Source organism: Elephas maximus, chromosome 19 (genome assembly GCF_024166365.1).
Source record: "Elephas maximus indicus isolate mEleMax1 chromosome 19, mEleMax1 primary haplotype, whole genome shotgun sequence".
In the NCBI taxonomy this organism is placed as follows: Eukaryota; Metazoa; Chordata; class Mammalia; order Proboscidea; family Elephantidae; genus Elephas; species Elephas maximus.
Genome location: NC_064837.1, coordinates 66,006,418 through 66,034,243, shown reverse-complemented (window position 1 = coordinate 66,034,243; position 27,826 = coordinate 66,006,418). Strand labels below are relative to the sequence as shown.

Here is a 27,826-nt window from a genome sequence, read left to right as displayed (position 1 = left end):
ATGAAGGTGACATGTTTGACCAGGATGTTGCCTGTTTTACGCTTGTCGAACTTGGGTGTTAGTAATAGTGCCTGTTTTTACTCATTGTCATGTTGCGATGGTAAAATGTGGTTGCCCCACTTAACCAAAGCACTTGGTGGCGTGGGATGGGGGCCAAGTGAAGCTTTTGGGTAAGAACAGACTTAAGGAAAACAAGCCAGGTTTGAAGTGCCCGAGGGCACTGGGTGAGTATATTTTGCCCTTTAGCTTTTTTTGGTCCATGCGAAGCAAAAATGTTTTACCCAGAAACGTGGGCTCAGGGAGTCAGCCCAAACTACACTGAGGGTGACCGATAAGAGAAAGGAGGGATGGGGCAGAAGATAGGGTGAAACCAAGTGGGGGGTGGGGAGGGCAGTGGGTCTTTCCTTACCTGAGGTAGCTAGTGGTGCTCTAGGGAGAAGGGGATGACTTGGTTTAGAACCTCTTGGGAGCCAGAATGGGGGGGGGGAGGTACATTAGTATCCCAGGCCCTTGTCAGGTCCCTGGTGCTCCTGTTTTCCCCAGCTTACCTGGCCCACTCATGTCTGGGAACATTGGCAGACAAGGAGCCGAGGGAAGAACAGAGGCCAGCAAAGAACAGTCCATGTCCAGAACCAGGAATCTGGCGAATGGCTCTGAGTGTGAGATAACAGGTCCTGAGCTGGTTGGCTGGACTGGAAATTTATACTTTCCCATTCACTAATTCTCTCTGCTGGGGCTTTCCCGCCTGGCTGTGCAAGTATGGGCTCATGTCCTCAGGATTGGGGTTTGTGCAGCGGTTGGAACACAGGCCCTTTCTGGATCATCTTCAGGCAGGGCAGCAGAGGGGGGAACATTCCCAACGGCTGACTGCCAGGAATGAACAGGAAACCAACTGAGGTTGTGGTTCAGTTTCAGCAGAGCCTGTGCTCTGAATGACCGTTCAGGGCCAGGGGGCAGGGTCTCGGCCTAGGGCCAGTCTAGCCTGCAGTTTTTTCTAACTTCTGCCAGTTTTTGTCTCAAAAGAGTAGTATGGTCCACCTGGGCATGCAGTGCCCACCCATGCCATCAACCATCTCCTAACTGTTTCTTAGAAGCTGCTCCACCCCAGGCACTGATCTAAGACCTCACCTGGACTGGTATACCTTGCCTTGGCCATTAGAACTTTTTCCTTCACCCCAGCGGTGGTGCCCTTGTCTACCTATACCCTGATCTCACCAGCATGGATCACTCCGGCCAGCTGGGCCTGACTTAACGGCCAGCAACTTCAACACAAATGCTGGAGAAGAGGAGGAAAGGTCAGGCCCTGGCAACACAAATCCCGCAGCACCAACAAAGAGAAGACTGAGGATGCCCATGCCCTCTTGGGTGAAGTGGCTGTCTTTTGGCCCCTTCATTGGTAGGTCTAGTGAGTGAGGAAAAAGGCTTTGGGCCTTAAGCAGCCATGGAGGCAGGTGTGGCTGGAAAGTCTTTTGAGTTTATACACCGAGGAAAGGGCAAAATGGTGATGTCCTCTGTTCTGGTGGGGGTGGGGGTTGGGGAAGTGCCTGTGCCCTGTGGTCTTTTTGAGTAAGCGGCAACCCCAGGCAGCTGGGGATCTCACGTGAGCATCACTGTCCCTCCAGGCACAGAATCATGGAGCTCCCCCGTGTGATGCACCCTTATGCTCAGTTCTGGCAGGGATCATTCTCCCAGGTCAAGTGCACCCTGGAGCAGGCACTTCTGGCTTTCTGAGCAGAGGATCCTCTGCCTCCGCCCACAACTATCCTACTGCCCTTCCCCAAGGAGGAAACCAAGAGCTACTCCAGTCACAACCCTTACTAAGGGGAGGGGGCCTCAAGCTGTGGCTCTTGGGGTGGCTGTTAGGCCAAACATCATCTAGAAAGGGTGCTGGGGGGGGGCACAGTTGGGCAGCCAGGGTCTGAGGTGTTCTTAGGGCAGTGGCCAGCTCTCAAGGAAGCTGCAGTCCCAAGAGTACACACGGAAGGAAGATGCCCAAAACTAGCCTGGGGAGTGGGTACCCTCATTCAGCACCTGTAATGCCCAGGGAGGGTTTGGCAGACACAGGCTCCCCATAGGCTGCATCCCTGTCATGACCCCCACAGCTGGTCTCTCCTATCACACACCTGTAACTCCGGGGAGAAATCCCTCTTAAACACCACCAGTACCAGCGACAAGAAGGGCTCTGGGAAGGAGAGGCCATGAGCTGCAGTCTTAGGGCAGATGGTCTTTTGTTGAGACTGGGCATGTCCCCATGGAGGTGGTACCTGGGCTCCATTAACCCCAACTCCCTTCCCTACTCCTCTCTGTCGGACATACTGGGCCCCAGGACCTTATTCATAAGCTCCTCACAGCTGAGGGGTCAGCCTACAGAAGGGGAAGGATGGAGTTGGGTTCAAGGCCTAGACATCACAGGTCCGAGGGTCCTGCTGCAGCCACAGACCTCTCCTTTGCCACCTCTGGGCCTCCAGCCAGTTTCAGCCCTCCTGCTCACCTCAAGCAGCCTGGAGGCCTGGGCCAGCTGCTGAACAGTCCCAGCCAGCAGCTTCTGGGCCAGCATGAGATGCAGGGAGAGGTGGCTTCAGCCCTGAGCTGTCATCTCAGTAGCTGAACTATCTTCATGGCCATTGACAGCAGAGTTGTCAGTCTAGAAGGCAGGAGCTTTGGGGGCAAGATGGGGGTACCAAGTAAAGACAAGGCCTGCAACTGGCCCTCTTAGCAGATGTGATTGGGGCCAGAGAGGGACAAGAAGCTCCCGGCAGCCTGGCCTGCCTCTGGAGTTGTGCCTGGCACATGGCAGAGGTGCCAGGCATGTTTGCTGGTGAAAGCGAAGGTTCCTGGCAGCACCACACCCCAGCTGGGTGGATCTGGACCTAGCACAGGAGGCAAAGATTCAGTCCAGTTCCCAAAAGGCTTGGTTACTGGTCTGGGCTTCCAAATTGGGGGTGTTCCAGGTAGAAACTGGGGCTCCAGTGTTGTGGGAAAGTGACTCCCCCACCCCATCGGCAGTAGCAGAGGCTGAGCTTTCAATCCTGACCTCACTAGCAGAGACTGGTAGAACACAGGCTGCAGCAAGCCAGGGTGCTCTTGGGGGCAGGGTGGTGGCTGAGAGAACAGGTGTCAGGTCAGACAGACCCAAGTTTAAGGCCCAGAATTCTCAGATGAGTTCCTTGATCTAGCTGTGCCCCTTTCCTCATCTGTAAAATGATCATAATAACAGTGTCTACCCAATAGGCTCGTCGTAAGGACTTAACAAAAGAATCTGTACAGAGCCCGGTAATGTAAGCTCTAACCTGCTGCCGTCGAGATGATTCTGACTCATAATGACTCTATAGGACAGAGTGGAACTGTCCCACAGGGTTTCCAAAGCTGTAATCTTGACTGAAGCGGACTGCCACATCTTTTTCCCACAGAGCAGCTGGTGGGTTCAAACTGCCAGCCTCTTTTGGTTAGCAGTGGAGCACTTAACCACTGTGCCACCAGGGCTCCTATTTAAGCTCTGGAGGGGACTTTAAAAATATTTAACAATAGAAGTGAAGAGTGCTGACCAATCAGAACAGACACTGGTGGGACACACCAGTACTGCCCTATGGTGCGTTCTGGCTAGAGATCAGCCCTGGTATCAGGGCTCACTTAACCAAGCGCTGATTAGGATTATCAACACTACAGAAGCTATTATTATTAATAGGAGCCCTGGTGGCACAGTGGTTAAGTGCTCGACTGCTAACCAAAAGGTCAGCGGTTCGAACCCACCATCTGCTCCACAGGAGAAAGATGTGGAGGTTTAGTTCTGTAAAGATTCCCAAAAACCCAAACCCACTGCCATCGAGTCGGTTCTGACTCACAGTAACCCTGTAGGACAGAATAAACTGTCCATAGGGTTCCAAAGTTGTAAATCTTTACAGAAGCAGACTGCCACGTCTTTCTTCCGTGGAGTGACTGGTGGGTTGAAACCACCAACCTTTTGGTTAGCAGCTGAGGTCTTAACGGGTGTGCCACCAAGGTTTCTTCTATAAAATTACAGCCTTGGAAGCCCTGGGGAGCAGATTTTCTTTGTACAGTAGGGTCGCTATTAGTCAGAATTGACAATGGTTTTTATTTGTATTGTTATTAATGGAGTCCCTGGTGGTACGAAAGGTTAATGAGCTCGGCTGCTGACAAAAAGGATAGTTCAAGTCCATCCAGAGGTGCCTCAGAAGAAAGGCCTGGCAAGGTACTTCAAAAAAATCATGTGTTGAGAACCCTCCGGAGCACAGTTCTACTCTGGCACACGTGGGGTTGCCGTAAGTTGGAATCAACTCGACAGCGACTGGTTTTGGTATTATTAATAGTATAGAAGAGCAAAGGAGCCCAAATCAGGACATAGATTAACCCTCTGGGAGCAACAACAAAAAGTACCTCTGAGAATAGGTGAGATGGGTGGGCCATCTGCTGAGAGCGAACATTTTCAGGCTGGCTGGCTGGCTGTAAATATTGGCTTGGAAGATGTGGATCCAGGTCCCATCAGGCTGGGATTGTAACGGAGAAGCCAGAGGTCTATCAAGGGAACAGAATTCCATTGCGTGAAGAAAGACAGTGTAGCAAGGAGGGCCTGTCGTTAGGTGCCATCGAGTTGATTCTGACTCACAGCAACCCCATGCGACAGACTAGAACTGCCCCTTATGATTTTGTAACCAAAAGGCCGGCAGTTCAAATCCACCAGGCACTCCTTGGAAACCCTATGGGGCAGTTCTACTCTGTCCTATAGGGTCGGTATGAGTCGAAATCGACTCAACGGCAATGGCTTTAATATTTATGGGAGCAGATCACCAGGCCCTTTCTTCCATGGAGCTGCTGGGTGGGTTTGAACTGCCAACCTTTCGGTTAGCAGCCTTAACCGCTGCGCCCTGAGGGTTCCTAAGGAGGGCCTAAGGGGTAAGAATTTGGTGCCGAAGACAGACATAGAACCTGGTAGAGAAGGGCGAATCTCAGCGGTGGGTCAGGTCTCACCATGACCTGTACAAACAAATGTTCCTTGGCATCTCTAGGCCTGCCTAGCCCACCTGGATACCTTGACCAAACATGGTGTTCCCACCACTGGACAGTATGTCCCTGTGGTTGATGTTACTGGGAAGCCTTTCACCATGCCTCAGCCCTTCTCAGTTGGACTTGTGCTAGTCGGTTCTGGCTAGGAGAGTTTCTCAGCCTTCAGAGCAAAGAACAGACCCTGGGGTGCGGTGTCCCATGAAGGCACCACCTCCTCCCAGTCCTGTACCATCTGGCCAGGAAATGGGAGGGAAGGTCAAGGGTCAAGATAGACTTTCTTTTGAACAAATTGTGGGTAACACACTCGACAGGATTCAAAAACGGAGAGTAAACACGTCTCCCAAATCGATGTTTCAGAGTCCATCTGAACAAACCAGGGGCACTTCCCCTTAGATAAATCCAGGCTCTCCAAGAAAAACTGCACAATACAAAGGATATATAGATGGGTCCAACGGGAGTGTTTTCAATAAAAATGAAACAACGGAAATAAACAGGGGTGTGGACTTAGAAAGATCAGGATTCCTCCTTCAACTTTTCTCTATTGAAAAGCTCTTTATCCCCTCATGGGTCACAGCAAGGAGCCTTGATGCCGCAGTGGTTAAGAGCTCCGATGCTAACTAAAAGGTCTGTAGTTCCAAACCACCAGCTGCTCCACCAGAGAAAGATGTGGCAGCCTGCTTCCATAAAGATTACAGCCTTGGGAACACTACAGGGATGTTCTACTCTGTCCTCTAGGGTCACTATGAGTTGGAATTGACTCAACAGCAACAGGTTAGGTGTTTTTTTTTTGGGTCACAGCAAATGAGCCGTGGTGTCGCAGTGGTTAAGGGCCTAGCTGCTAACTGAAAGGTCAGTGGTTTGAACCCACCAGCCCCTCTATGGGAGGAAGATGTGGCAGTCTGCTTCTGTAAAGATTACAGCCTTGGAAACCCTATGGGTCAGTTCTACTCTGTCGCTATGAGTTGGAATCAACTTGACGGCAGTGGGTTTGGCTTTGTTTTTTGAGTCAGAGCATTTATCTTAGTGGGAGGGTCAGATCTGTGGCTATGTGTGCCTGCCAACCAGCCCCTGGCAGCCTGAGGCTTTATCTGGCCAGTAGACACAGGAGACCCCAATAAGGCCTGCTGAATGGATGGATGGCTGATAACAGTAAACACTCTGTGCTTCCTGAGTGTTAGGTGCTGGGCTGGGCATTTTATAAAGATGATCACTCCAGTTCTTATGACAGTGCTTCGGAGAGGAATCACTACCCACATTTTACAGATGAGAAACTGAGGCTCAGAGAGGTTGAGTCATTGACTGAGATCACATAGCAGTAAGGATAGAGCTTTGGGCTCAGGTCTGTTGCACATCCAAGCCAAGGGGGATCAGAGATGCATAGAGAAAGGGTTACTGGAGAAAGGGGTTGCCAGCATTCACTCAGGACTACCCCAACAGAGCTGGCCTCGCAGGGAGGCACAGTTTGTGAGTTCTGTTGACATTCCCAAGGGCCACTCATATTTCGTTTTTTGTTTTGTCTTTGGGCTTTTCCTTACTATGCCAAAAAGTGGTTTAGTGAAGAGTGCTCAAAATAAGCAGGCTATCAGATGAAATTAGCAATTGCTTTTACTCCCAGTGTTTTGTTTTTCAACATTACATTGATGACACCATGATGATCGGACCAATAAGGATGGAAATACCAATGCCTCTCAACTTATTGGTAAGACATTTACATGCTAGAGGATGGGAAATTAACCCAACAAAAACTCAGACACCTTCCACCTCACTGAAATTCCTAGGGGTCCAGTGGTGTGGGGCATGTCGAGATATTCCTTTTAAAGTGAAGGGTAAGTGTTACATCTGGCCCCTCCTACAACCAACTAAGAAGGAGTCACAATGCCTGGCGTGAACCTCCTTAGATTTGGAAGGCAACATATCCCTCATTTGGGTGCGCTATTCCGGCCTATTTATCAAGTGACTCAAAAAACTGCTAGTTTTGAGTGGGGCCCAGAACAAGAGAAGGCTCTGCAACAGGTTCAGGCTGCTGTGCAAGCCACCCTGCCACTCGGGGCATTGATACGGCTGATCCAGTGGTTCCTGAAGTGTCAGTGACAGATAGAGATGCTGTTTGGAGTCTTTGGCAGGCCCCTGTTGGTGAATCACAGCACAGACTCTTAGGAACAAGCTCAACCATCCTCTGCAGATAACTACTTTTCCTTTTTGGAAACAGCTTTTGACTTGTTACTGGGCCTTAGTAGGGACTGAATATTTAACCATGGGCCACCAAGTCACTATGTGTATGGAGCTGCCCATCATGAACTGGGTGTTGTCTGACCCACAGAATCATAAAGTCAGACATACACAGTAGCACTCCATCATTAAATGGAAGAAGTATATACAAGACTGGGCTTGAGCAGGACCTGAAGATGCAAGTAAGTTTCACGAGGAAGTGGGGCCGAGTGCCCATGGTTCTCACACCTGTCACATTACCTTACCTCTCCCAGGCTGCACCTAGGGCCTCATGCGGAGTTCCTTATGATCAGTTGACTGAGAAGGAGAAAACTTGTGCCTGGTTTACAGATGGTTCTGCACAATATGTGGGCACCACTTGGACGTGGACAGTGGCAGCATTGTTGCTTCTGACCTCCCTGAAGGGCAGTGGTGAAGGGAAATCCACCCAGTGCGCAGAACTTCGAGCAGTGCAACCTGGTTGTTCATTTTTCTTGGAAGAGAGATAGCCAGATGTGCTATTTTGTATACTGATTCATGGGCTGTGGCCAGCGATTTGGCTGGATGGTCAGGGACTTAGAAGGAACATGATTGGAAAATCAGTGAGAAGGAAGTACAGGGAAGTGGCATGTGGATAGACGTCTCTGAACGGGCCAAAGAAGTGAAGATATTTGTGTCTCATGTGACTGGTCACCAAAGGATGTCCTCAGCAGAGGAGGATTTTAACAATCAAGTGGATAGGATGACATGTTCTGCGGATACCAGTCCACCTCTTTCCCCAGCTACTCCTGTCATTGTCCAGTGGCTCATGAAAAAAGTGGCCACGGTGTCAGGGAAAGAGGTTATGCATGGGCTCAGTAACACTCACCAAAATTGACTTGGCTACAGCCACTACTGATTGTCCAGTCTGCCAGCAGCAGAAATCAACAACGAGTCTCCAATATGGCACCATTCCTAGTGGCAATCAGCCAGCAACCTGGTGGCAGGTTGATTATATTGGATCACTTCCATCATGGACAGGGCAGCGTTTCATTGTTACTGGGATAGACACTTATTCTGGATACAGATTTGCCTTCCCTGCATGAAATGCTTCTGCCAAAACTACCATTTGTGGACTTACAGAATGCCTTATCCACCATCATGGTATCCCACACAGCATTGCCTCAGATCAGGGAATTCACAGCAAAGGAAGTGCAACGATGGGCCCATGCTCATGAAATTCACTGGTCTTACCACAGTCCCCATCATCCTGAAGCAGCTGGCTTAATACAACAATGGAATGGTCTTCTAAAGACAATTATGGTGCCAGCTAGGTGGCAATACCTTGCAGGGTGGAGGCAATGTTCTTCAAAAGGCTGTATATGTTCTAAACTAGTATCCAATATATGGCGCTGTTTCTCCCAGAGCCAGGATTCATGGGCCCAGGAATCAAGAGGTGGAAATGGGCGTGGCACCACTCACTATTACTCCTAGTGACCCACTCACAAAATTTTTACGTCCTGTCCCCATAACCCTATGTTCTGTGAGTCTAGAGGTCTTAGTTCCAAAGGGAGGAATGCTCCCACCATGAGACACAACACTGATTCTATTGAACTAGAAGTTAAGGATGCCACCTGGCCTCATGTTTCTGGATCAACAGGCAAAGAAAAGAGTTACCATATTGACTGGTGTGATTGATCCTGATTACCAACGGGAAATTGGATTGATATTACATAATGGAGGTAAAGAAAACTATGTCTGGAACACGGAACATCCCTTAGGTTGTCTCTTAGTGCTAGCATGTCTTGTGATTAAAGTCAATCAAAACCTACAGCAATCCAATTTCAACATGACCACTAATATCCCAGACCCTTCAGGAACGAAGGTTTGGGTTATCCCACCAAGCAAAGAACCACAACCAGCTGAAGTGTTTGCTGAGAGCAAAGGGAATACAGAATGGGTGGTGGAAGAAAGTAGTTCTTCATGCTGTCTATGACCATGTGACCAGCTGCAGACATAAGGACTGTAATTGTTTTTAGTATTTCTTCTTTGTTTTCTTGCACATGTATGAGTATATATATATGTATATAAACCAAAAACCAAACTTGTTGCTACCAAGTTGATACCGACTTATAGTGACCCCATAGGACAGAGTAGAACTGCCCTACAGGGTTTCCAAGGAGCGGCTGGTGGATGCAAACTGCCAACCTTTTGGTTAGCAGCTGAGCTCTTAACCACTGCATGTTACCATATATATATGTTGTCGTTGCTGTTAGGTGCTGTCAAGTAAGTTCTGACTCATAGCGACCCCACGTACAACAGAATGAAACACTACCTGGTCCTGCAACATCCTCACAATTATTATGCTTGCACCCATTTTTGCAGCCACTGTGTCAATCCATCTCGGTAAGGGTCTTCCTCTTTCTTGCTGACCCTCTACTTTACCAACCATGATGTCCTTCTTTAGGAACTGATCTCACCTGATAACATGTTCAAAGTATGTGAAATGAAGTCTTGCCATCCTTGTTTCTACAGAGGATTCTGACTGTACTTCTTCCAAGACAGATTTGTTTGTTCTTCTGGCAGTCCACACCAAAAACCCAAACTCATTGCTGTTGAGTTGAACGGACTCATAGTGACCCTATAAAACAGAGTAGAACTGCCCCATAGAGTTTCCAAGGAGCGGGGTGGATTGGCAGTCCATGGTATATTCAATATTTGCCTACACCATAATTCAAAGGTATCAATTCTTCTCTGGTCTTCTTTATTCATTGTCCAGCTTTTGCATGCATATGAGGCAACTTAAAACACCATGGCTTGGGTCAGATGCCACCTTTGTCCTTAAAGTGACATCTTTGCTTTTTAACACTTTAAAGGGGTCTTTTGCAGCAGATTTGCCCAATGCAATGCTATATATAACCCACTGCCGTCCAGTCAATTCCAACTCATAGCGACCCTATAGGACAGAGTAGAACTGCCCCATAGAGTTTCCAAGGAGAGCCTGGCAGATTTGAACTGCCGACCCTTTGGTTAGCAGCTGTAGCACTTAACCACTACACCACCAGGGTTTCCGCTATATATACATACGTATATATATGTTGTTGTTGTTAGATGCCATCGAGTCGGTTCCGACTCATAGCGACCCCTGTGCACAACAGAATGAAACACTGCCCAGTCCTGAGCCATTCTTACAATCATTGTTATGCTTGAGCTCATTGTTGCAGCCACTGTGTCAATCCATCTCGTTGAGGGTCTTCCTCTTTTCCGCTGACCCTGTACTCTGCCAAGCATGATGTCCTTCTCCAGGGACTGATCCCTCCTGACAAGATGTCCAAAGTATGTAAGACACAGTATCACCATCCTTGCCTCTAAAGAGCATTCTGGCCGCACTTCTTCCAAGACAGATTTGTTTGTTCTTTTGGCAGTCCATGGTATATTCAATATTTTTTCCAACACCACAATTCAAAGGCATCAACTCTTCTTCGGTCTTCCTTATTCACTGTCCAGCTTTCACATGATGTGATTGAAAATACCATGGCTTGGGTCAGGCACACCTTAGTCTTCAGGGTGACATCTTTGCTCTTCAACACTTTGAAGAGGTCCTTTGCAGCAGATTTACCCAATGCAACGCGTCTTTTGATTTCTTGACTGCTGTTTCCATGGCTGTTGATTGTGGATCCAAGTAAAATGAAATCTTTAACAACTTCAAGGATTGATGTTGCTCATTGGTCCAGTTGTGAGGATTTTTGTTTTCTTTATGTTGAGGTGCAGTCCATACTGAAGGCTGTGGTCTTTGATCTTCATTAGTAAGTGCTTCAAGTCCTCTTCACTTTCAGCAAGTAAGGTCGTGTCATCTGCATAAAGCAGGTTGTTAATGAGTCTTCCTCCAAGCCTGATGCCCTGTTCTTCTTCATATAGTCCAGCTTCTCATACTATTTGCTCAGCATACAGATTAAATAGGTATGGTGAAAGGATACAACCCTGACGCACACCTTTCCTGACTTTAAACCAATCAGTATCCCCTTGTTCTGTCCGAACAACTGCCTCTTGATCTATGTAAAGGTTCCTCATGAGCACAATTAAGTGTTCTGGAATTCTCATTCTTTGCAATGTTATCCATAGTTTGTTATGATCGACACAGTCGAATGCCTTTGCATAGTCAATAAAACACAGGTATACATCCTTCTGGTATTCTCTGCTTTCAGCCAGGATCCATCTGACATCAGCAATGATATCCCTGGTTCCACGTCCTCTTCTGAAACTGGCCTGAATTTGTGGCAGTTCCCTGTCGATATACTGCTGGAGCTAGTTTTGAATGATCTTCAGCAAAATTTTCTTGCGTGTGATATTAATGATATTGTTCTATAATTTCCACATTCGGTTGGATCACTTTTCTTGGGAATAGGCATAAATATGGATATAGGCATATATATATATATATATATATATATATATATATATAGCAATATCCCTCTCTTATTCCATTACTTATTAGAAAATATAAGATGTAAATAGGGCTGGGGTGTTTTCAGTTATATGCATGTCAGTTGTATTGTGTTAGGTGCAGGTATGAATTTATAATTGTCTTTATGTATTTAGAGGTTATGCAGGTTTAAGGAGATGTGTATAGGTGCCAAATTGACAAGGGGTAGACTATGATGGTTAAGGTTATGTGTCAACTTGGCTGGGCCATGATTCTCAGCGGCTTGGCAGATACTGTGTAATCATCCTCCATTTTGTGATCTGATGTGAACAGCCAATCAGTTGAAAGGGGAGTTTCCTTGGGCGTGTGGCCTGCACCCAGTAGACGTAGATGTTCTGACAAAGCCCCCTCTGGGTCCTGCATCTGACTTGTCATCCTCTGACCTCCAGTTCTTGGGATGTGAGCCAGCAGCCTGCTGTCTGACCTGCCAGTTTTGCATTCATCAGCCCCTGCAACCATGTGGGTAAGGAGAAGCATCCAACCTTACATCTGACTCATGGATTTGGGACTTGCCAGCCTCCACAATGGCGTGAGCCATTTCCTTGAAATCTCTCTCTCTCCTTGGAAATTCTATGGGGCAGTTCTACTCTGTCCTATACGCTTCGCTGGTTTTGCTCCTCTAGAGAGCCCAGCCTAAGACAAGGGGTGTACAACTTATTGACAGCAGCTGCAATAAATAGCTGTGCCACCCTACCCTTGATCAATGTGATTTTCAGAGCTGTCTTTTGAATGCAGTTCTCCATCTTTGGACAAACCCCTGAGTAGTCCCCAAGCTACACACCTTCCCACAAAGCCCCCACCCTAATCCCAGAGGCTGCTGACATTTCAGCCCCTTCTGCTGTATTAGCTCCAAGGTTTCTAATTGGGTGGGCAGCTGTGGATAGATGTCCAGGCAGGCTTGGGGCGAGCCTGAAGCTTCAGGATGCAGGCTGGCAAGAAAGGCAGCAAATGTCAGACCCTGAGCATGAGGGCATGCCTCTGAGACCAAGCCTCCTGGGCTGAGGATACATCTGCTAGGGACAAAAGCCCAGCCCTCCTTGGCAGCTGCAGTAGGTCCCTGGAGGAGTGGCTGGGCTCATGTCGGCTGCTGTAACCACCTTCAGTCCTCCATTACTAGCAGCTATGACAGAGGGTCCACCCCAGACAGGCAGCCTGTGATAAAGTGACTCCCTGGTCATCACCACACTTGACCTTCCTTGTCTCTACTTACACTGAGTGCCAGACCACGCTCTTGGAGACCCAGGATCAGGGCCAGTAATGGGCAGCTCAGGCCTCCCAGTCCTGCCGAGTACCACTCAGGGACATACCTACTGGAGGGGCACCAGTGGGCATCATGGGGCACAGACAGGGCAAGACACTGGCCCTGAGCGTTCACTCTTCCCTCACACCCGGTGTGGGAGCAGGGTGCTGATTTCCGCCCCGCGTGCCCTAAAGATAATAGCAACAGGAGGGACCTGGCAGAGGAGGAGCCAGCTCGGGCCGCGGGGCGGGGCCGGGGAGAAGTCGGGGTCCGCCCCTCTTTCTCCAGCTCCGCAGCGCCGCGTCGGGCACGCGGGTGGTAAGGCTCCTGGCTCGGGGTGCGCGCGCCCGGGCGCGCGCGGCGGCTGGCGCTTCCCCGGGAGAAGGGTGGCGCGTGCAGGAACCTGCGTCGCCCGCTGCCGTGGCCCCGCCCCGAGCATCCAGCGCCAACTGGGCCAGCCTGGCGGAGCTGAGCTGCACGCGGCGGGAGAGCGTCATGGCTGCTTCCAGCCATCCGCAGGTCTCTGAGCTGCTGGCCGAGGCCCGGCGGGCCTTTCGGGCGGAATTCGGGGTCGAACCCCAGCTGGCCGTGTCGGCGCCAGGCCGCGTCAACCTCATCGGGGAACACACGGACTACAACCAGGGCCTGGTGTTGCCCATGGTGAGGGGCTGGGACGGGACCCCTAAACCTGCTGCCCGCTGCCCCGGCCACCTCTCCGGCCAAGGGCAAGGCGCAGGGGCGCAGGGAAGCTAATTCCCTCCGCGCGGGATGCTGGGTGGGCATCACCAAACCTCCTACCTGGAGTTTGCGGGAGGAGCACTTGGGGGAGAGTCTGGGACTGGCGTTTCCCGAGTTGGAAGTTGGCTGGGAGAGGGCGTGTGGATGCCTCCTTGAGCCGCCCAGCGATTCACAGGTCCTCGTCATCAGCCTGGGAGCATGTTGGCCTCAAACTGTGGGCCCCGATGCTACATGCAGAAGGGGCTATCCGGGCCTGCAGCCCCGTGTAACTCCAACCGCAGGAGGGCACACACTAGCCCCGAGTCTCCTGGCCCAGCCCGGCCAGTTTACAGAGGAGGAAACTGAGGCCCAGAGAGGGCGGGTGACCTGTTGAAGGTCACACAGCTGGCTCTTGGTGGGACTGCAGCTACAGTCAGGCCTCCTTTCAGACCCAGGGCTCTTTCCACCCCACTGGCAGTGTGGGGTCACCATGAGTCGGTATCGACTGGACGGCAGTGGCTTTGGTTTTATTCTTGGTGCAGCTTAGCAAGTGAGTGGGTACAGTGCATCCAGCCAACACCAAACCGGTTGCCGTTGAGTCGATTCCGACTCATAGTGGCCCTTCCAAGGAACGCCTGGTGGATTCGAACTGCGGACCTTTTTGTTAGCAGCTGTAGCTCTTAGCCACCACCCACCAGGGTTTCTCCACAGTGCATCCAAGGCCACCCCCAAAATAGGAGGGCATTGGTCTCCTTTGGTCCTCTTTCTCTTTGCACTCTCCCCCTTGCCCTACATCTGGGAGCCCAGCTTAGTGCAGAGTCCAGAGTCCAGGTCTGCCCTCAGGGCCTCAGCTGGCTGGCCCCTGAAAAGCCTGGGGGCAGGGCCCAAGCCCCTAAGGCCAGCTCAGCACTCTTCCCCGACCACTCCCATCCCCTCCTTGGTGAACCTGGAGTTCTGCTGCAGGGCAGGGTGAAGCCTCTCACCTGGCTCCACCCTTTCCTGGTCTGTCCTGAGGCCCCATGTTCTTCAGAGCTGGGTGGTGTTGGAGTGGCTTATCCCTCTCTCCTGCCAGGCCCTGGAGCTTATGACTGTGCTGGTAGGCAGCCCCCGGATGGATGGGCTCGTATCCCTTCTCACTACCTCTGAGGATGCCGACGAGCCCCGGCGGCTACAGTTCCCGCTACCCACAGCCCAGCGGTCCCTAGAGCCTGGGACACCCCACTGGGCCAACTACGTCAAGGGGGTGATTCAGCACTACCCAGGTATGGGCCCAGGCCTGGGTTAGTTCGTGCTGGTACCAGGAGCGCCACCTCACAGCTGGGTAATTAATTAGCTTGTCTGATCCATGGGGAAGTAACATTCCCACTTTACAGATGAGGACACTGATGCTCCAAGAGGTTCTAGAACTTGCCCTGGGTTGCCCATTATGTGATTGGAGGAGCCAAGATTCCAACCCTAGCCTGTTGGCATCCAGAGCCCTAAAGTAGCAGGAGAATCAGGAAGACTGTATCCCAGAAACCACAGAGGCTGGGAGATAGAGGGCAGTTGGCTCCTTGGCTCAGCAGGTTGGTGGCGGTGGCCTCTAACAATTGAGACACACTCCCCAGAGGCAGCCTGCCAGGCCGTTACCTCCCTTCATGCCAGGACACGTGCCCTTCCTGCGCCCATCCTCCCAGGCAGCCCATCTCACCGTTACCCACTCTTCCCTGCAGCTGCCCCCCTCCCTGGCTTCAATGCGGTGGTGGTCAGCTCAGTGCCCCTGGGGGGTGGGCTCTCCAGCTCGGCATCTCTGGAAGTGGCCACGTACACCTTTCTCCAGCAGCTCTGCCCAGGTACCACCTAGGCCCCAGTCCCAACTCAGCCCTCTTCCTGAGGTCTGTGGTCAGTGCTTCTTTCCTTACTTCGACTTAGGGAGTGGGGTGGGAATTTCCCTGCAGCATCTTTGGAGCTACTGCTGCTCCCACCCACCTACCCCTGTGCCCCCTCCTGGCCCCCAGCCTCCCCACCACACCCCACCCTGTGCTGCAGACTCGGGGACAATAGCTGCCCGTGCCCAGGTGTGTCAGCAGGCTGAGCACAGCTTTGCGGGGGTGCCCTGTGGCATCATGGACCAGCTCATCGCCCTGATGGGGCAGAAGGGCCACGCGCTGCTCATTGACTGCAGGTCAGGGGCCCCCCTCGCCCCCTCCCACCTTACAGTCCAGAGCTCCTGGGTGGAGTGTGCCCACCACCTGGCATGGCAAACAGACATTTGGCCTTGTCATCTCTCCCACTCCATCTCCACTCCAGGTCCTTGGAGACAACCCTGGTGCCGCTGTCGGACCCCAGGCTAGCAGTGCTCATCACCAACTCTAATGTCCACCATACACTGGGCTCCAGCGAGTACCCCCTGCGGCGGCGCCAGTGTGAGGAGGTGGCCCAGGCGCTGGGCAAGGAGAGCCTCCGGGAGGTGAAGCTGGAGGAGCTTGATGGTGAGGCTGGTCAGGCGCACTCTGTCCTGGAGGTGGCTGGGCACCCACTGTGGCTGCTTCAGCCTACGTGTGGCCTTGACTCTGACCTTCAGGGGCCCCCTGCCATGCCTTTGCCCACTCCCCCAACCCAAACACTGCAAGCCCAGGGCTCTAGCCTCGGCAGGGCTGCTTGGACATCTTAATCTTGGTTTTTTTCTGATCAGAGAATTAGATTTCCATTGTGGAAGATATAGAAAAATACAAAGAAGAAAATTAACATGCTACCAGGCCACTCTTAGCATATTTCCTTCCCATGTTTTTCCTCTTCCATCTCAATTTTCAAAATTGAGTATATGCACTGTTCTCACCTGCCCCCTCCTTTTAACTTACCATTATCTCAGCACCCTGTTTTATGCCATGGAAAGCTCATCATCAACATGATTTTTAAAATGTACGTGATCTGTCAGCACACAGATGCCCTGTCACATGCACTGTCTTCCAGTACCACACCCCACCCTTCCGTGGACTGCATGCATAAATCGTAATGGCATTCTGTTATTATTTTCTCACGACTTGGTTCCTAGGAGTAGGATTCTTAAGTCAAAAGACAGAAGTATTTTTAGGATTCCTGATACACCTGGCCAGGAAGGTGGTACTTATTTCGCAAGGTTCTAAGGTCGCATAGAAATGAACTCCTGTGATTCTCTTACAGCTCTGTAGAGCAGGTGCTGTGACTGTCCCTTCAGGGGAATGTATGGAAAGTGGCAGTCCTGGGATTGAGGCCCAGGCCGACCTACTCAAGCCCACACTGTGAACTGTGCTGCCCACTAGGGGCGTTGCCCTCTCCCTGCCAGTGTGAGTGTGGCCCTTTCAGGGACACTGGCCAACCTGAGGGCCCATCTCACCTTCTCCAAAGAGAACATCACCTTCTCCAAAGCCGCCATTCGGCCCTGCCCGGCCTGCTCTGTGCAGACGGCCTTGGCTGAGGTTTTCCCTCCTCCAGGCCTTTCACTCCTCTGATGCTTCCCCCCCTCCACCAGCTTCTCCAGAGTCCACCTGGCAGCCCCGCCCACTCTTGCACCTTCCTTCCTTCCTTTCCACTACCTACTCCTTCCCTTCTGCCTTGGGAACAAAACGTGAAACACACTCAGCTTTCTCTTCTCCCAGAAGTGTTTCCCTCCCCTGCCAAACTCTCCGGAAGAGTCCCTAACTAACACGTTTCCCCCACTTCCTCATCTCCACCCATTTCCTAATCCCCCAGTCGGCCTGCCCCCTGCCCCGCCTCCCATGACACTTCTCAGGGCTGACCAATAGTTTCCCAACATAAATCTTGTGGATTACACTCAGTGCCTCCCCATGCCACTGCAGCAGTATCCACATTGGCTTGCTTTTTCCTCCTGTTTCTCTGACTTTCCCTCCAGACATCATCCCAGCACATGGCATCAGCCCCCACTTTGCCACTAAAGCCTCACACCTGTATCTCCAGCCCCCGCTTTCCCAGCCATAGCATATCCACCTGGGTGTCCTGTGACCCCCTAAAAGCCTTCCTCGCCACAGGCTCCCCTGGACTTCCCCTTTTCTGTTATTTTCTCACCCTCATCACTCCTCTTTGAAACCTCAGAGTCAGCCTGAGTCGGCGTTGTTCCCGCATCTAAGCCCTCCTCCTACTCCTGTCTCTGATCTTGGTCCCCATCAGGCCTCCAGTTAAATATGAACCCATTCACAGCCACTGCTCCTGGGTGCTGGCTTCTCCCAACCTGGCCCTCCTGCCCAAGTCTGTCTCTTGTGTCCACTAGGGCTCAGCCCTGTCCTTCCTTCCCGAAAGTCCATGGCTCCGCTGCACATGGAATTAAGTAGCAAGCTCCTCTTGGCACTCTGGGCTGCTGTTACAGACCGCTCCCGCTACCCTCCCCCACACCAGTAGGACAGCGTGCTGACTCCCTAGCATGCCCCACCTCCTGATCTCTGCCTGGGCTGTTCTCTGTCCCCTCTGGAGCCCCCAGCCCTCTGGTGTAAACGCCAGCCCAATTCCCCCCTCCTGCTCTGCCGGGGCTGCTAGAGGTAAGGCAGTGTCCCACTCACCCTGGAAGCAGCTGCAGGGCCTAGGCCTTAATGTGATGTTCATTGAGCACTTGCTGTGTGCCAGGTACCCTGCTGGGTGGTTTCCATGTATTTGGTCCTCTTAGCACCCAAATGAGGCAGCATCCTCCCATTTTACCATGGAGGAGAAGGAGGCCCTGAAAGCCTAGTCACCTGCTCAGGGTTCCACCTATGACTTAGTCGCAGGTTCAGAGCCAGGTCTCTGCCTTGGAGGTTGCCCCTGACCCATGGGGCTCTCCCCCCTTCACTACGTATGCTCAGCAAATAGCTTTTTGGTAACTGGCCGGGGGCCACTGCCCTGGAGCCATTGTGGTCCCTCCCCCACATCCCAGGGGTGGGGGGAAGTGGTCTGCTGACTCTCTTTCTTCCCCAGCTGGCAAAGAGCTGGTGAGCAAGGAGGGCTTCCGGCGGGCACGGCACGTCGTGGGCGAGATCCGGCGCACGGCCCAGGCTGCGGACGCCCTGAGCCGTGGGGACTACCGAGCCTTCGGCCGCCTCATGGTGGAGAGTCACCAGTCACTCAGGTAAGGCCCTCTGGGCACCCGCACCTCCCAGGCAGAGGCAGTCCCAGGCCAGTGCGTCCCAGGTCCGGCCCTCTGTATCCTCTTTTCAGGGATGATTTTGAGGTGAGCTGCCCTGAGCTGGACCAGCTGGTGGAAGCCGCACTGTCTGTACCTGGGGTTTACGGCAGCCGAATGACAGGTGGTGGCTTTGGTGGCTGCACGGTGACACTGCTGGAGGCTGCTGCCGCATCCCGCACCATGCAGCACATCCAGGTGAGTGATTGCCCAAGCCTGGGAGGGTGGAGGACACACCAAACAGGTGTCCTGGGCCCGGGGATGGGATGGGGCCACTCAGACCCCTCCCACCCTCCCACAGGAGCAGTACAGCGGGACCACCACCTTCTATCTCTCCCAGGCGGCTGATGGAGCCATGGTGCTGCCCTTGTGAGGTGCTGCCCTGGATGGGCGCATGACGGGCATTGGGCCTGCCTAGGCTGCAGGTCAGCCCCAGGCCTCTGGTGTCTGCTCTCCACATCTGGGTGCTCAATAAACTTGTGCCTCTGACCATGAGCCTGCCTGCCCCAGCAGTGGGTGTGTGCTTGGGTATCAGAGAGGGTGGGCGTCAGAACTGTCCCCTACTTGGGGTGGTACCTCTCAGGCCCCAGAAGCATGAACAAGGCAGAGCCAAGTAATAGCTAAATCTTTTATTAAGTGCAGGACAGAGGCTGAGTCCTTGGCATGCGGGTCCAGCTCTTTGGTTACAAATGGTTTTGGGGCCGGTGGGGAGGTGGGCAGCCAAGGGGGCTTCCAGGGCCTCTGCCCCCTTCATGCCTCCCAGAGGACGCCTGCCCCCTGCTCTGTGACTGAGGCGCTCACCCTGGGGAGTGAGCTGCATGGGGGGGGGGGTGCTGGGCCCCCAGGAGTCCTAGGGTTAGAGTAGCTGAGGCAGAGGAGAGGAGGCAGGTGTGGGGGTCCAGGCTCTAGGGCACTGCTGGGGTGGTGTGGGCTGGGCTGGGGGACTTAGGTCTGGTAGAACTGGTGGTCCACCTGTGTGCTGAGGGTCCCACTGGTGGTCAGTGTCCGGCTTACAAACTCCTGGGTCACATGCCGGGTGAGGGAACCACCCATCTCCAGGTGCTGAGACCCCAAGGTCAGCCCATCTGCAGGGGAGGAGGTGTTGAAGGTCATCTTCCCCTTCCCCTCTGCTTGCACCCCTGGGAGAGCCAGGAGCCCCAGCTGGCCACTCACCCACTAGGAGGGGCTCGGTGGTGCTGGTGTGGGTTGTGGTGACGCTGCTGTATTCCCCTGGAAGTGAGTGCTGCAAGAGTCCAGGGTGGCTGCCCAGCTGCGGGAAGGGGCCTGGAGGAGGCAGAGGGGCCAGTCAGCTGATGGAGCCAGGAAGAGGCGTGGCCTGCGAGGGGGCGGGGCTGAAGCCGTAGCCCTACCTCCATCCTGGGACTCGATGGTGATGATGCCTTCGCGCTCAGGGCCAAAGCCCTGTGTGGTCTTGGCCTGCACCTTGAACTTGTAGGGCACGTTCTCACTGAGGCCCGGCACTGTCAGCCGGCTCTCGGGGCTGTCTCCATCCACCAGAAACGTTGTGGCTGGCCCTGGGCAGGGGAGACACCTTCAGGGTCCGCGTTCCCCCTCTCCAGCCAGCCCCTGCCAACCCCTTCCCCGGAGGCGGGCAGCACCTCCTCCGTGGGCTATCTCGCAGGTCACCAGGTAGCCGAGGATGTCCCCAAGGGGCCGCCGAGGCCGCTCCCAGCTCAGCTGCAGCGAGTCGGGGCTCAGGGCCGTGAACACTAGGGGGCCCGGCGCACTGGGGGTGCTCAGGGTGAAGGCGGAGCCTGAGGGAGCGGAGGAGGAGTGTCACCGTGTGTGGTGGGAGGCGGTGGGCAGATAGGGGCGGTCGTGGGGGTGGGGGCAGCTCACCTGGCAGGGGGCAGAGTGGGCTCTGTGGGTGCACCTGCGACTCGATGGTGATGACGCCCTCGCGCTCCGGGCCCCACCCCTCCTGGCTCTGGGCACGCACGCGGAACACGTAGGAGTGGTTGGGCAGGAGGTCCTCCACGAGCACCGAGGTCTGGCTGGGGTTGGGGATGTTGAGCCGATGCAGCTCACCTGGGGGTGGGGTGGGGCAGAGGGTGGGGCAGTGTTCTTCCCACCCCTGGCATCATCCCACCCTTCCCCTAATCTGCCACCAAGATCTGGCCATCACCCACCCGGACTAGCTGTGGTTTAGGTACAGAAAGGGTCAGCCTAGAGTCACCAGATATGGCTGGTTGTTCAGGTTGTGCATTATACAAGTGATGAGTGGAGCCTGAAAATCCACCCCTGCTCTGGCCAGACTCGGCCTTGCCAAGGGGCCAGGTCAGACTGCTTTGAGTGTGTCTGCCCAGAGGTGCCATTTCCAAATTCCCACACAGGCCAGCTGAGGCCCTGGGTCTGAGGTTAGTGGCGCCTTGTTAGGCAAAACCTAGCAGAGGAGATGACCAGGAGAGAGGCCCAGGGAGATGGATGAGGCCAGAAGAGACAGTGAAGGGGGGGGGCATGGGGTTAGGGACCCTCTCAAAGGCTGGGTTGGGGTGTTAGTGCTCAGGGGACTTGGGCAGTTCTTGACACAGCCAGGGATGCCCTTGTGTGTGGGGGACTGAGCCTCCAAGGGCTGCACCCCACAGCCAGACCATGTGTGCTCACCACCGTTCAGCAGCTGGTACTCCACACTGTAGCCCTGCAGTGCTCGCTCACACTGTGGCTCCTGCCAGCTCACTTTCAGGGATGTGGGTCCCAGGGCCGAGAACACCAGGCGGGTGGGGGTGTCGGGCACACCCGCAGCCGTGCGGGAGTCTGGGGACAGAGGGCCAAGTTAGGGCTGAGGCAGGGGTCTCTGGGCAGAAGTCACAGGTCTGCCCTCTAACCTCCCTCACAGCTGGCGTGTCTACACTGACCACCTGCTGGCAGTCTGGGCATCTCACTCACCCTGTAACACCCTGTTCAGGCTGCCCAGCACCTCCCTCTCATCATCAGTGTAGGTATGAGCCCTGCCTATGCCGAGAGGGTGAGCACCCTGAGTTGGCCAGCACCCCCTAACCTCAGCTGGCCTGGTCCCTCCCCAGCCTGGCCCGGCACCCCCACAAGGGCAGAGGCTGTGTTAGGCAACAGCACTGATGGGATGGGGCAGGTGGTTAGCTCCTGCGGGTGGGCCGGGGTCCTGCGGATGGGATGGAGCATGAAAAGGTGGTGGCACGGGTGGTGGCTGCATGGATGGATGGTTGACAGATGGAGCAGGTCAGCCATGGAGACAGGGTGGCTGCCCTCGAACTACCTGGGCCCCAAGAGGGCGCTGCTGGCTGCCCTGCCAGGATTATAGAGTCTCGTGAGTCCCCGGAGGGGGGCAGCACCTTCACCCGAGCCCGACTCCGGGCCCCCAGGGCCCAGGACAACGGAAGCCTGCTCCTCCCAGCTTCCCAGATGGGAGGGAGGCCTAAGGCAGGATGAAATGAGAGTGAGAGAGGCAGGGAGTGTGCACGTGTGTGCATGTGTGTGTGTGTGTTGTATGCATGTGTGTGTCTTGTGTGCATGCGTGTGCTGTGTGCATGTGTGCTGTAGGTGCATGCATGTGCTGTATGCACGCGTGTATGTTGTACATGCATGCGTGTGTGTGCTGTACGTGCATGCATGCGTGTGCTGTATGCATGTGTGCTATACGTGTACGCATGTATGCATGTGGTTGTGTGTGTCTACATGGTGTGTGTGTGTGCTGTGTGCATGTGCATGCATGCATGTGTGGTTTGTGTGCTGGAGGGTGGGCACTGGGGCACCAGAGACCACAGCCTGAGCCTCCAGGAACTGGAAGAGAGGGGTCAGCAGAGGCGGCGTTCTTGGGGCACTCACCGTGGGAGGAGAGGGAGGTGAGAGTGGAGTAGTCCCTGGGCAGCGTTGCGGAGTGTGAGTGCTCTGTGCGGGTCAGTGAGTGGTAGTCCCGCGTGAGGGTGGAGGACGTGCTCAGCACGCGGTGGGGCAGGTGTGGGCTCAAGTGGGTGCCGTAGGCGGCGTTTGCTGCAGTCATCCTGTGCAGGGAGTTGGCGCTGCCCGGGAAGTCCATCCGCCCGTTTACCAGGTGCTCTGTAGAGAAGAGCAGGGTCACCTGCAGGCCTGGGGCAGTGGCCTTGGGAAGTCCCGGGATTGCCTACCCTCTGGGAGCCTTTCCATAAATATAGCCAGCCTCCCTTGGCCTGCCAGGGACAAAGGTCCTGTGTCCCTAGAGGAGTGCCGCCCTGCCTCTGGCAGATCACACACGCTTCCTAAGCCCCCTGGCCTGGCATGACGCCGTAACCCGCCAGGGTCTGAACACAGTGGACCCCAGCTGGGAGACCTGCTACCCCGCCCTCCGGGAGCCAGGGCATCTGCCCTGGTGGTTCATGGCTTCCGGGTCTGCCTCCTGGGCAGCCTGAGCAGCAGACGAGCTGGGGGCTGTCTGCCCGATCTCCGACGCAGCCCGCCCCCGGGCTCCAGACGCGGTCGCCGAGTGTGCCTATGTGTGTGCGGTCGGGGCGCGGCCCGGGAGGGCGCCGTCACCTCCGGGGGGCCCGGGCGTCGTGCTGAGGGGCGGGCCACCAGCCTCGGCGCCCCCCGCGCCCGCGGCGCCGTCGTCCGGGGGCGCAAGGGGAGCCTCGGCGGCCTCGGAGGAGCGCCCGCTGCTGGCGGACAGGCGCGGGATGAGCTCCGGGGGCAGCCGCCACGTGACGCGCCTCAGGTCCAGCTCCTCCCCCAGCAGGGCCTCGAACTTCCAGCCGCCACCGCCTTCGCCTTGGGAACAACGAAGGGCCGCGTTGGCACCGCCGGCGGGGGGGGCGGGCGGCTGCCCAAGGAGGGGCCGGCAGACGAGGCGGGCGGCGCCGCGACGAGGCCCATCCTCCGGGCTCGCTGGGATCCAGGTGTAGGGAGGCGGGGAGCACGACGAAGGGGGGGGAAACCCCAGACAGGTGCGCCTCTCAGCCCCTCAGCCCCGCCCAGCCGGAAGGAGAGCCCTTCAGAAAGAGCGAGTGCAGCCCTTCCGCCGTTCCCCGTGTGAGCTACAGTGTGGCACCGAGGACAGACCTCTGGACCAGCAGGGAGTCCCGGGGCAGCCTTGTGAGGTCTCCCTCAAGTCGCTTCCCGACTCTGCCTGCCTGCCAGGGACGGTCCAGAGCCAGAGGGCTTCAGGGGTACAGGACAGAGCCGGTAGTGGTACAGTTGGGACTTCTGATTTACAACACCCGTTCTTTCTGCAGCCCCTCAAAGCGGCTCTGTACAGCCCCGTGGGGACCAGTGTATTCACTGGGGAAACTGGAGGCAGGAGAGATACAGACTGTAGACGTGTCCCAGAGGATTTTGACTCAGGACATCATGTGATTGGCATCTCATTTTACAGATCTGGAAACTGAGGCACAGAGAGGCTCACAGGTTCATCTGATGTCCCACAGCAGGGCCAGAGCAAGGACTGAGCTCAGGAGTCCCAGCAAAGGGCTCTTGCCATTACATTGTGCTGGGAATCAAGAGAAGCACACGGCCAATGTGTGTGCATGTGTGTGAGGGGTGGCACTGCCTCGCTGGCACCGGGCCAGGTGGCTGCTGATGGGCCATGCCTGCCTCCTCCCACCAAAGCCCTGCCCCATGTGTCCTGATTCCATGGCACTGCCTGTGAGCCCTGGAGCCACAAAGCTGTTTCTACCTGGCCTTTGTCATGAAGCCACGTACACCGAAGCCTGTGTGCATCAGCCCCCCCAGCACACATCTGTATGCTCTCATACACTGGCTGCACACGATTGCACATGGATCATGTCTGCCTTGTCCCCTCTGTGTCCCCAGCGCCAGTACAGTGCCTGCCAAATCATGGGCTCACCAATATTTTCCTGGGACTCAGAGGGGACTTCCAGTCTTCACTGAACGCCCAAGCCCCTCTGCTCTCCTGGGACAGCAGTGACACGGGCCCCAGGCCCACTCACCAGTGTCGTCGGAGACGCTGGGCCTCTGGCTGCTGCCCGGGGAGCGCAGCACCTCGTCACTGTACATGAGGAAGCTGTTGTAGTCTTCTCCACTCTGGGCGTCCACGATGGGGATGTCGGGGATGATAGGGACTGCAGGGTGGGGGGAGGTGAGCCTGGGCCCAATCGCAGCCTCCTGGCCTCCCCGTCCACCCTGCACCTCTCCGTCACCACTCACTGGACATGGGCCGCTTGGGCTGGGTGGCCAGGTTGATGAAGGCCTCCCGCTCAGGCCCCCAGCCTGCCCCATTGCGCGCCTTCACCGTGTAACGATATGGTTGGGACTCCCGCAGGTTCTCAATGAGCAGCATCCGCCTCTTGGGGCTGTCCACCAGCACCTTCTTCATGGGCCCGATGGGTCCTGGGCCAAGGAGAGAGCTTCAGAGGGGTCCCCCAAGTTCTGGCACCATCCCAGACCTGCCTGACACAGCAGGACCATCCCACAGCCCCTGGACAGCTCCCAGGGGTGCAGAGAGCACAGCAGGGAGCATGACTTCTCTCAAACTACTGGCACAAGAGGTGTCAACACCTGTCCAAAGGGCACATCATCAAGTGAGTGACAGCCAGGACTGGGCTCAAGTCAGCCTTGCTTTCACCTCTACCCCCAGTAAACCTGTCCAAACTGCCTCCAAGTAAGGCTTGCTCAAGAGGCATGGGCACTCGAGGGTGACATTTCACCACCTGTGCCCCACTGTCCACAACCAAACCCCAGTCGCTTCTGTTGAGGAAGCACAGGAGGGGGCCTCTGAGCACCCCCACAGTTGTCCTTGGGGAGCTGTGCCCGAGTGAGCAAGGAGTGAAGAAGAGGAAGGAGTAGGCTCAGGCAGCTGAAATTTAAGATGAACTGAGGCTTGTGAAGGTTAAGGGTAGAGGGAAACAGTGAAGAGGGAGGGTGGCTTGTGATGCAGGAGTGCCGCAGCTATCACATTAGCAGAGGACAACCCAGGGATCTCACACTGGGAAGGGTGGACATGTAGCCGCCAGCTGTGCTGCAGGACTTCTGGGGAACGGAGAAAGGACGGAAGAAGGGAGACCAGAAAACTCCCAGTTTCCAAAAAGGGCCAAAGGAGGATTTTGGAAAGACGACCAGTGATAAGCTTGATGTCTACCCCCAGAAAACCCTGTCTTCAAGGAGTTGGTGGATGGAGGCCTATCAGCCTGGAGGGGGCATTCTAACAGCTGCAATGGGGGCTGCCCTTGGGCCATCCGCCCACCCACTGCAGATGCCTAAGGAGTTGGGAGGGCTGCCTGGTACATCCATGACACAGGTGAACCTATGGGGCAGAAATTGTCAAGGATGAACTTCTGGAAGATACAAGTCACTCCTGGGATGACAGGCCTGGTCAGAGGAGGCTTTCCAACACTGGTCCATGGGACACACTCATGGCTACCCCATGTGTGGCAGAGTAGAACTGTGCTCCATAAGGTTTTCAGTGGCTGATTTTTCAGACCTTCCTCCTGAGGCACCTCTGGGTGTATGAGAACCTCCGACCTTTTGGTTTAGCAGTTAAGCATGTTAATCATTTGTACCACCAGGAACTCCTATGGGTGGTCTAGACCTTATAAACTCAGAAGGAGCCAAGGGCTTGAGGCAGCTGCTGAGAGCGTTGGTGCTCTCTCTGCCTGATTATTAAACAGTGAGGCAGCCCCCTGCTCCAGAAGCCTGATGCCCAGAACAGCCCCACTGCCCTCCAGGAGGGTTAAGCCTGACCTGCTGGAGGGTCTGCAGGTTGTATGTAGGCGTGAGAAATGTGGACACCTAGTCTAGGCCCTGCCCCTTCCTGGGGTGTGACATTGGACAAGCCACTGAGCTGGACTGCCCTTACCTCTTGGGTGGGGGTTGTCCTACTTCCCTCACAGTTGCCGTGAAGATTAAATGAGATGATACAAGTGATGACTGGAGGCTTTTGTTATTAACGGTTAGCCAAGAGAGAAGTGGGGGATGCAGGCTATCCTGAAATCCTTGGCAGGAGACCATGTGGAAGGGGACAGAGTCATTCTCAGAGGAGGGAAGTCAGAGAAAGTCTGGTTCCAGCACAGCCTCTAAAAACGGCTGCTCTGTGGAGTGGTGAGCTCCCCATTACTGGGACTAACCAAGCAAAGGCGAGGATGGGAGGAGGCGGTCCCTGCCCCAGATGAGAGGTGGGACCGACTTCCCTCTAACCCTTTCTCTCTGGACAGTTGGCAGGGATCAGCCACCCATTCTGCCAGGTGGAAAAGAATAACAGGTCTGCCAGGTGCTCATGTTGCAAGAAACATACTAAAAAATAATTTGTTTACCTGAAATTCAGGGTGCCCTGTGTTTTTGTTTGCTAAATCTGGCAACTCTACTCTGGCCCTAAGAGAACCATATAAAATGAGCCCCTCTGGTTACCTGTATGGGAAGGTGCCCCCACATGATAATTCTAGGCCTTCGGCCCCACCCTACCCCATGGGAGACTGGGTCATGGCCTTGGAATACAACCTAGCCTAAATCTGACCCGAACTTACAGATGCCTCAGGCCTCCAGAACTGATGGCCTCAGCCCCCTGTGCAGCAGATCCAGGGGGCTCAGACCTGGCCCCAGCCTCCCTCTGGCTCCTTGCCCCCTCTCTTTCCACGGCTGCTGTCCCAGGGGCAGGAGAGGGGCCCAGCCCTTACGATTGTCCTCGTTGACTGGGCCATAGCAGACCTCGTAGGCCGTGATCTCGCCATTGGTCTCAGCCGGCTCGGCCCAGCTCAGCTGGGTCACGGTGGAGGAGACTACATTGAAGGCCAGGCGCCCCGGCTCGCTGGGTACTGGGGTGGGGGAGGTGCAGGAAGAGAGTTGTCAGTGGGGGGGGGGTGGTTGAGTTCTGGGAGGCAGAGAGGGCAGGCTGGGTGCCCTGGCACCAGGGAGGCTGGAGTGGACGTGGCAAGCCTCACCTTCCTGGTGGGTGCGGCAGGTCACAAGGGGGCTGTATGGGCTCTCGCCCTGCGGCCCGTAGGCACACACCTTCATCTCGTAGTCACAGTACGGGTACAGGTTGGTGAGCTCCACAGAGGGCACCTTGCTGTCGATCATCTGGGCTTCAGCCTCGGAGTCGCCCTGGATCCAGTACTTCACCTGCTCTCAA

At 54.9% G+C, this 27,826-nt stretch overlaps 2 protein-coding genes across 7 annotated transcripts in view; one reads left to right on the top strand and one right to left on the bottom strand.

Annotated features, from left to right (window-relative positions):
* The first annotated feature begins 13,279 nt into the window (after positions 1-13,279).
* GALK1 (galactokinase 1) lies at positions 13,280-19,268 on the top strand. Of its 2 annotated transcripts, XM_049861201.1 has the most exons (8): positions 13,281-13,592; positions 14,722-14,911; positions 15,362-15,481; positions 15,678-15,813; positions 15,939-16,120; positions 18,573-18,723; positions 18,813-18,975; positions 19,079-19,268. In XM_049861201.1, the coding sequence occupies exons 1-8, from the start codon at positions 13,428-13,430 to the stop codon at positions 19,148-19,150; spliced, it is 1,179 nt and encodes a 392-aa protein (XP_049717158.1). In that variant the 5' UTR covers positions 13,281-13,427; the 3' UTR covers positions 19,151-19,268. The 2 variants fall into 2 exon arrangements, with proteins under 2 accessions (XP_049717159.1, XP_049717158.1); XM_049861202.1 differs by lacking the exon at positions 15,362-15,481 and having other exon boundaries at positions 13,280-13,592.
* A 130-nt stretch (positions 19,269-19,398) lies between these two features.
* ITGB4 (integrin subunit beta 4) overlaps positions 19,399-27,826 on the bottom strand; it is a 32,808-nt gene continuing 24,380 nt past the window's right edge. For 2 of the 5 annotated variants that reach the window (XM_049860176.1, XM_049860177.1), the window contains exons 29-41: positions 27,636-27,816; positions 27,372-27,509; positions 24,910-25,092; positions 24,693-24,824; positions 23,284-23,514; positions 22,600-22,830; positions 22,031-22,189; positions 21,403-21,552; positions 20,638-20,826; positions 20,397-20,552; positions 20,148-20,312; positions 19,951-20,061; positions 19,399-19,862 (exon numbers count right to left, since the gene is read on the bottom strand). In XM_049860176.1, coding sequence (XP_049716133.1) covers positions 19,723-19,862; positions 19,951-20,061; positions 20,148-20,312; positions 20,397-20,552; positions 20,638-20,826; positions 21,403-21,552; positions 22,031-22,189; positions 22,600-22,830; positions 23,284-23,514; positions 24,693-24,824; positions 24,910-25,092; positions 27,372-27,509; positions 27,636-27,816 — 2,166 coding nt within the window. In that variant the 3' untranslated portion in view covers positions 19,399-19,722. The remainder of the gene's footprint in view (positions 19,863-19,950; positions 20,062-20,147; positions 20,313-20,396; positions 20,553-20,637; positions 20,827-21,402; positions 21,553-22,030; positions 22,190-22,599; positions 22,831-23,283; positions 23,515-24,692; positions 24,825-24,909; positions 25,093-27,371; positions 27,510-27,635; positions 27,817-27,826) is intronic. The other 3 variants (XM_049860178.1, XM_049860179.1, XM_049860181.1) reach the window with 3 other exon arrangements.

Excerpts from the sequence above, each read along its gene's own strand:
- GALK1 (XM_049861201.1), top strand. The coding sequence starts at position 13,428 with ATGGCTGCTTCCAGCCATCCGCAGGTCTCTGAGCTGCTGGCCGAGGCC. Across the intron at positions 13,593-14,721 it reads AGGGCCTGGTGTTGCCCATG|GCCCTGGAGCTTATGACTGT; the intron begins GTGAGGGGCTGG and ends CTCTCCTGCCAG. Across the intron at positions 18,976-19,078 it reads GCACCATGCAGCACATCCAG|GAGCAGTACAGCGGGACCAC; the intron begins GTGAGTGATTGC and ends ACCCTCCCACAG.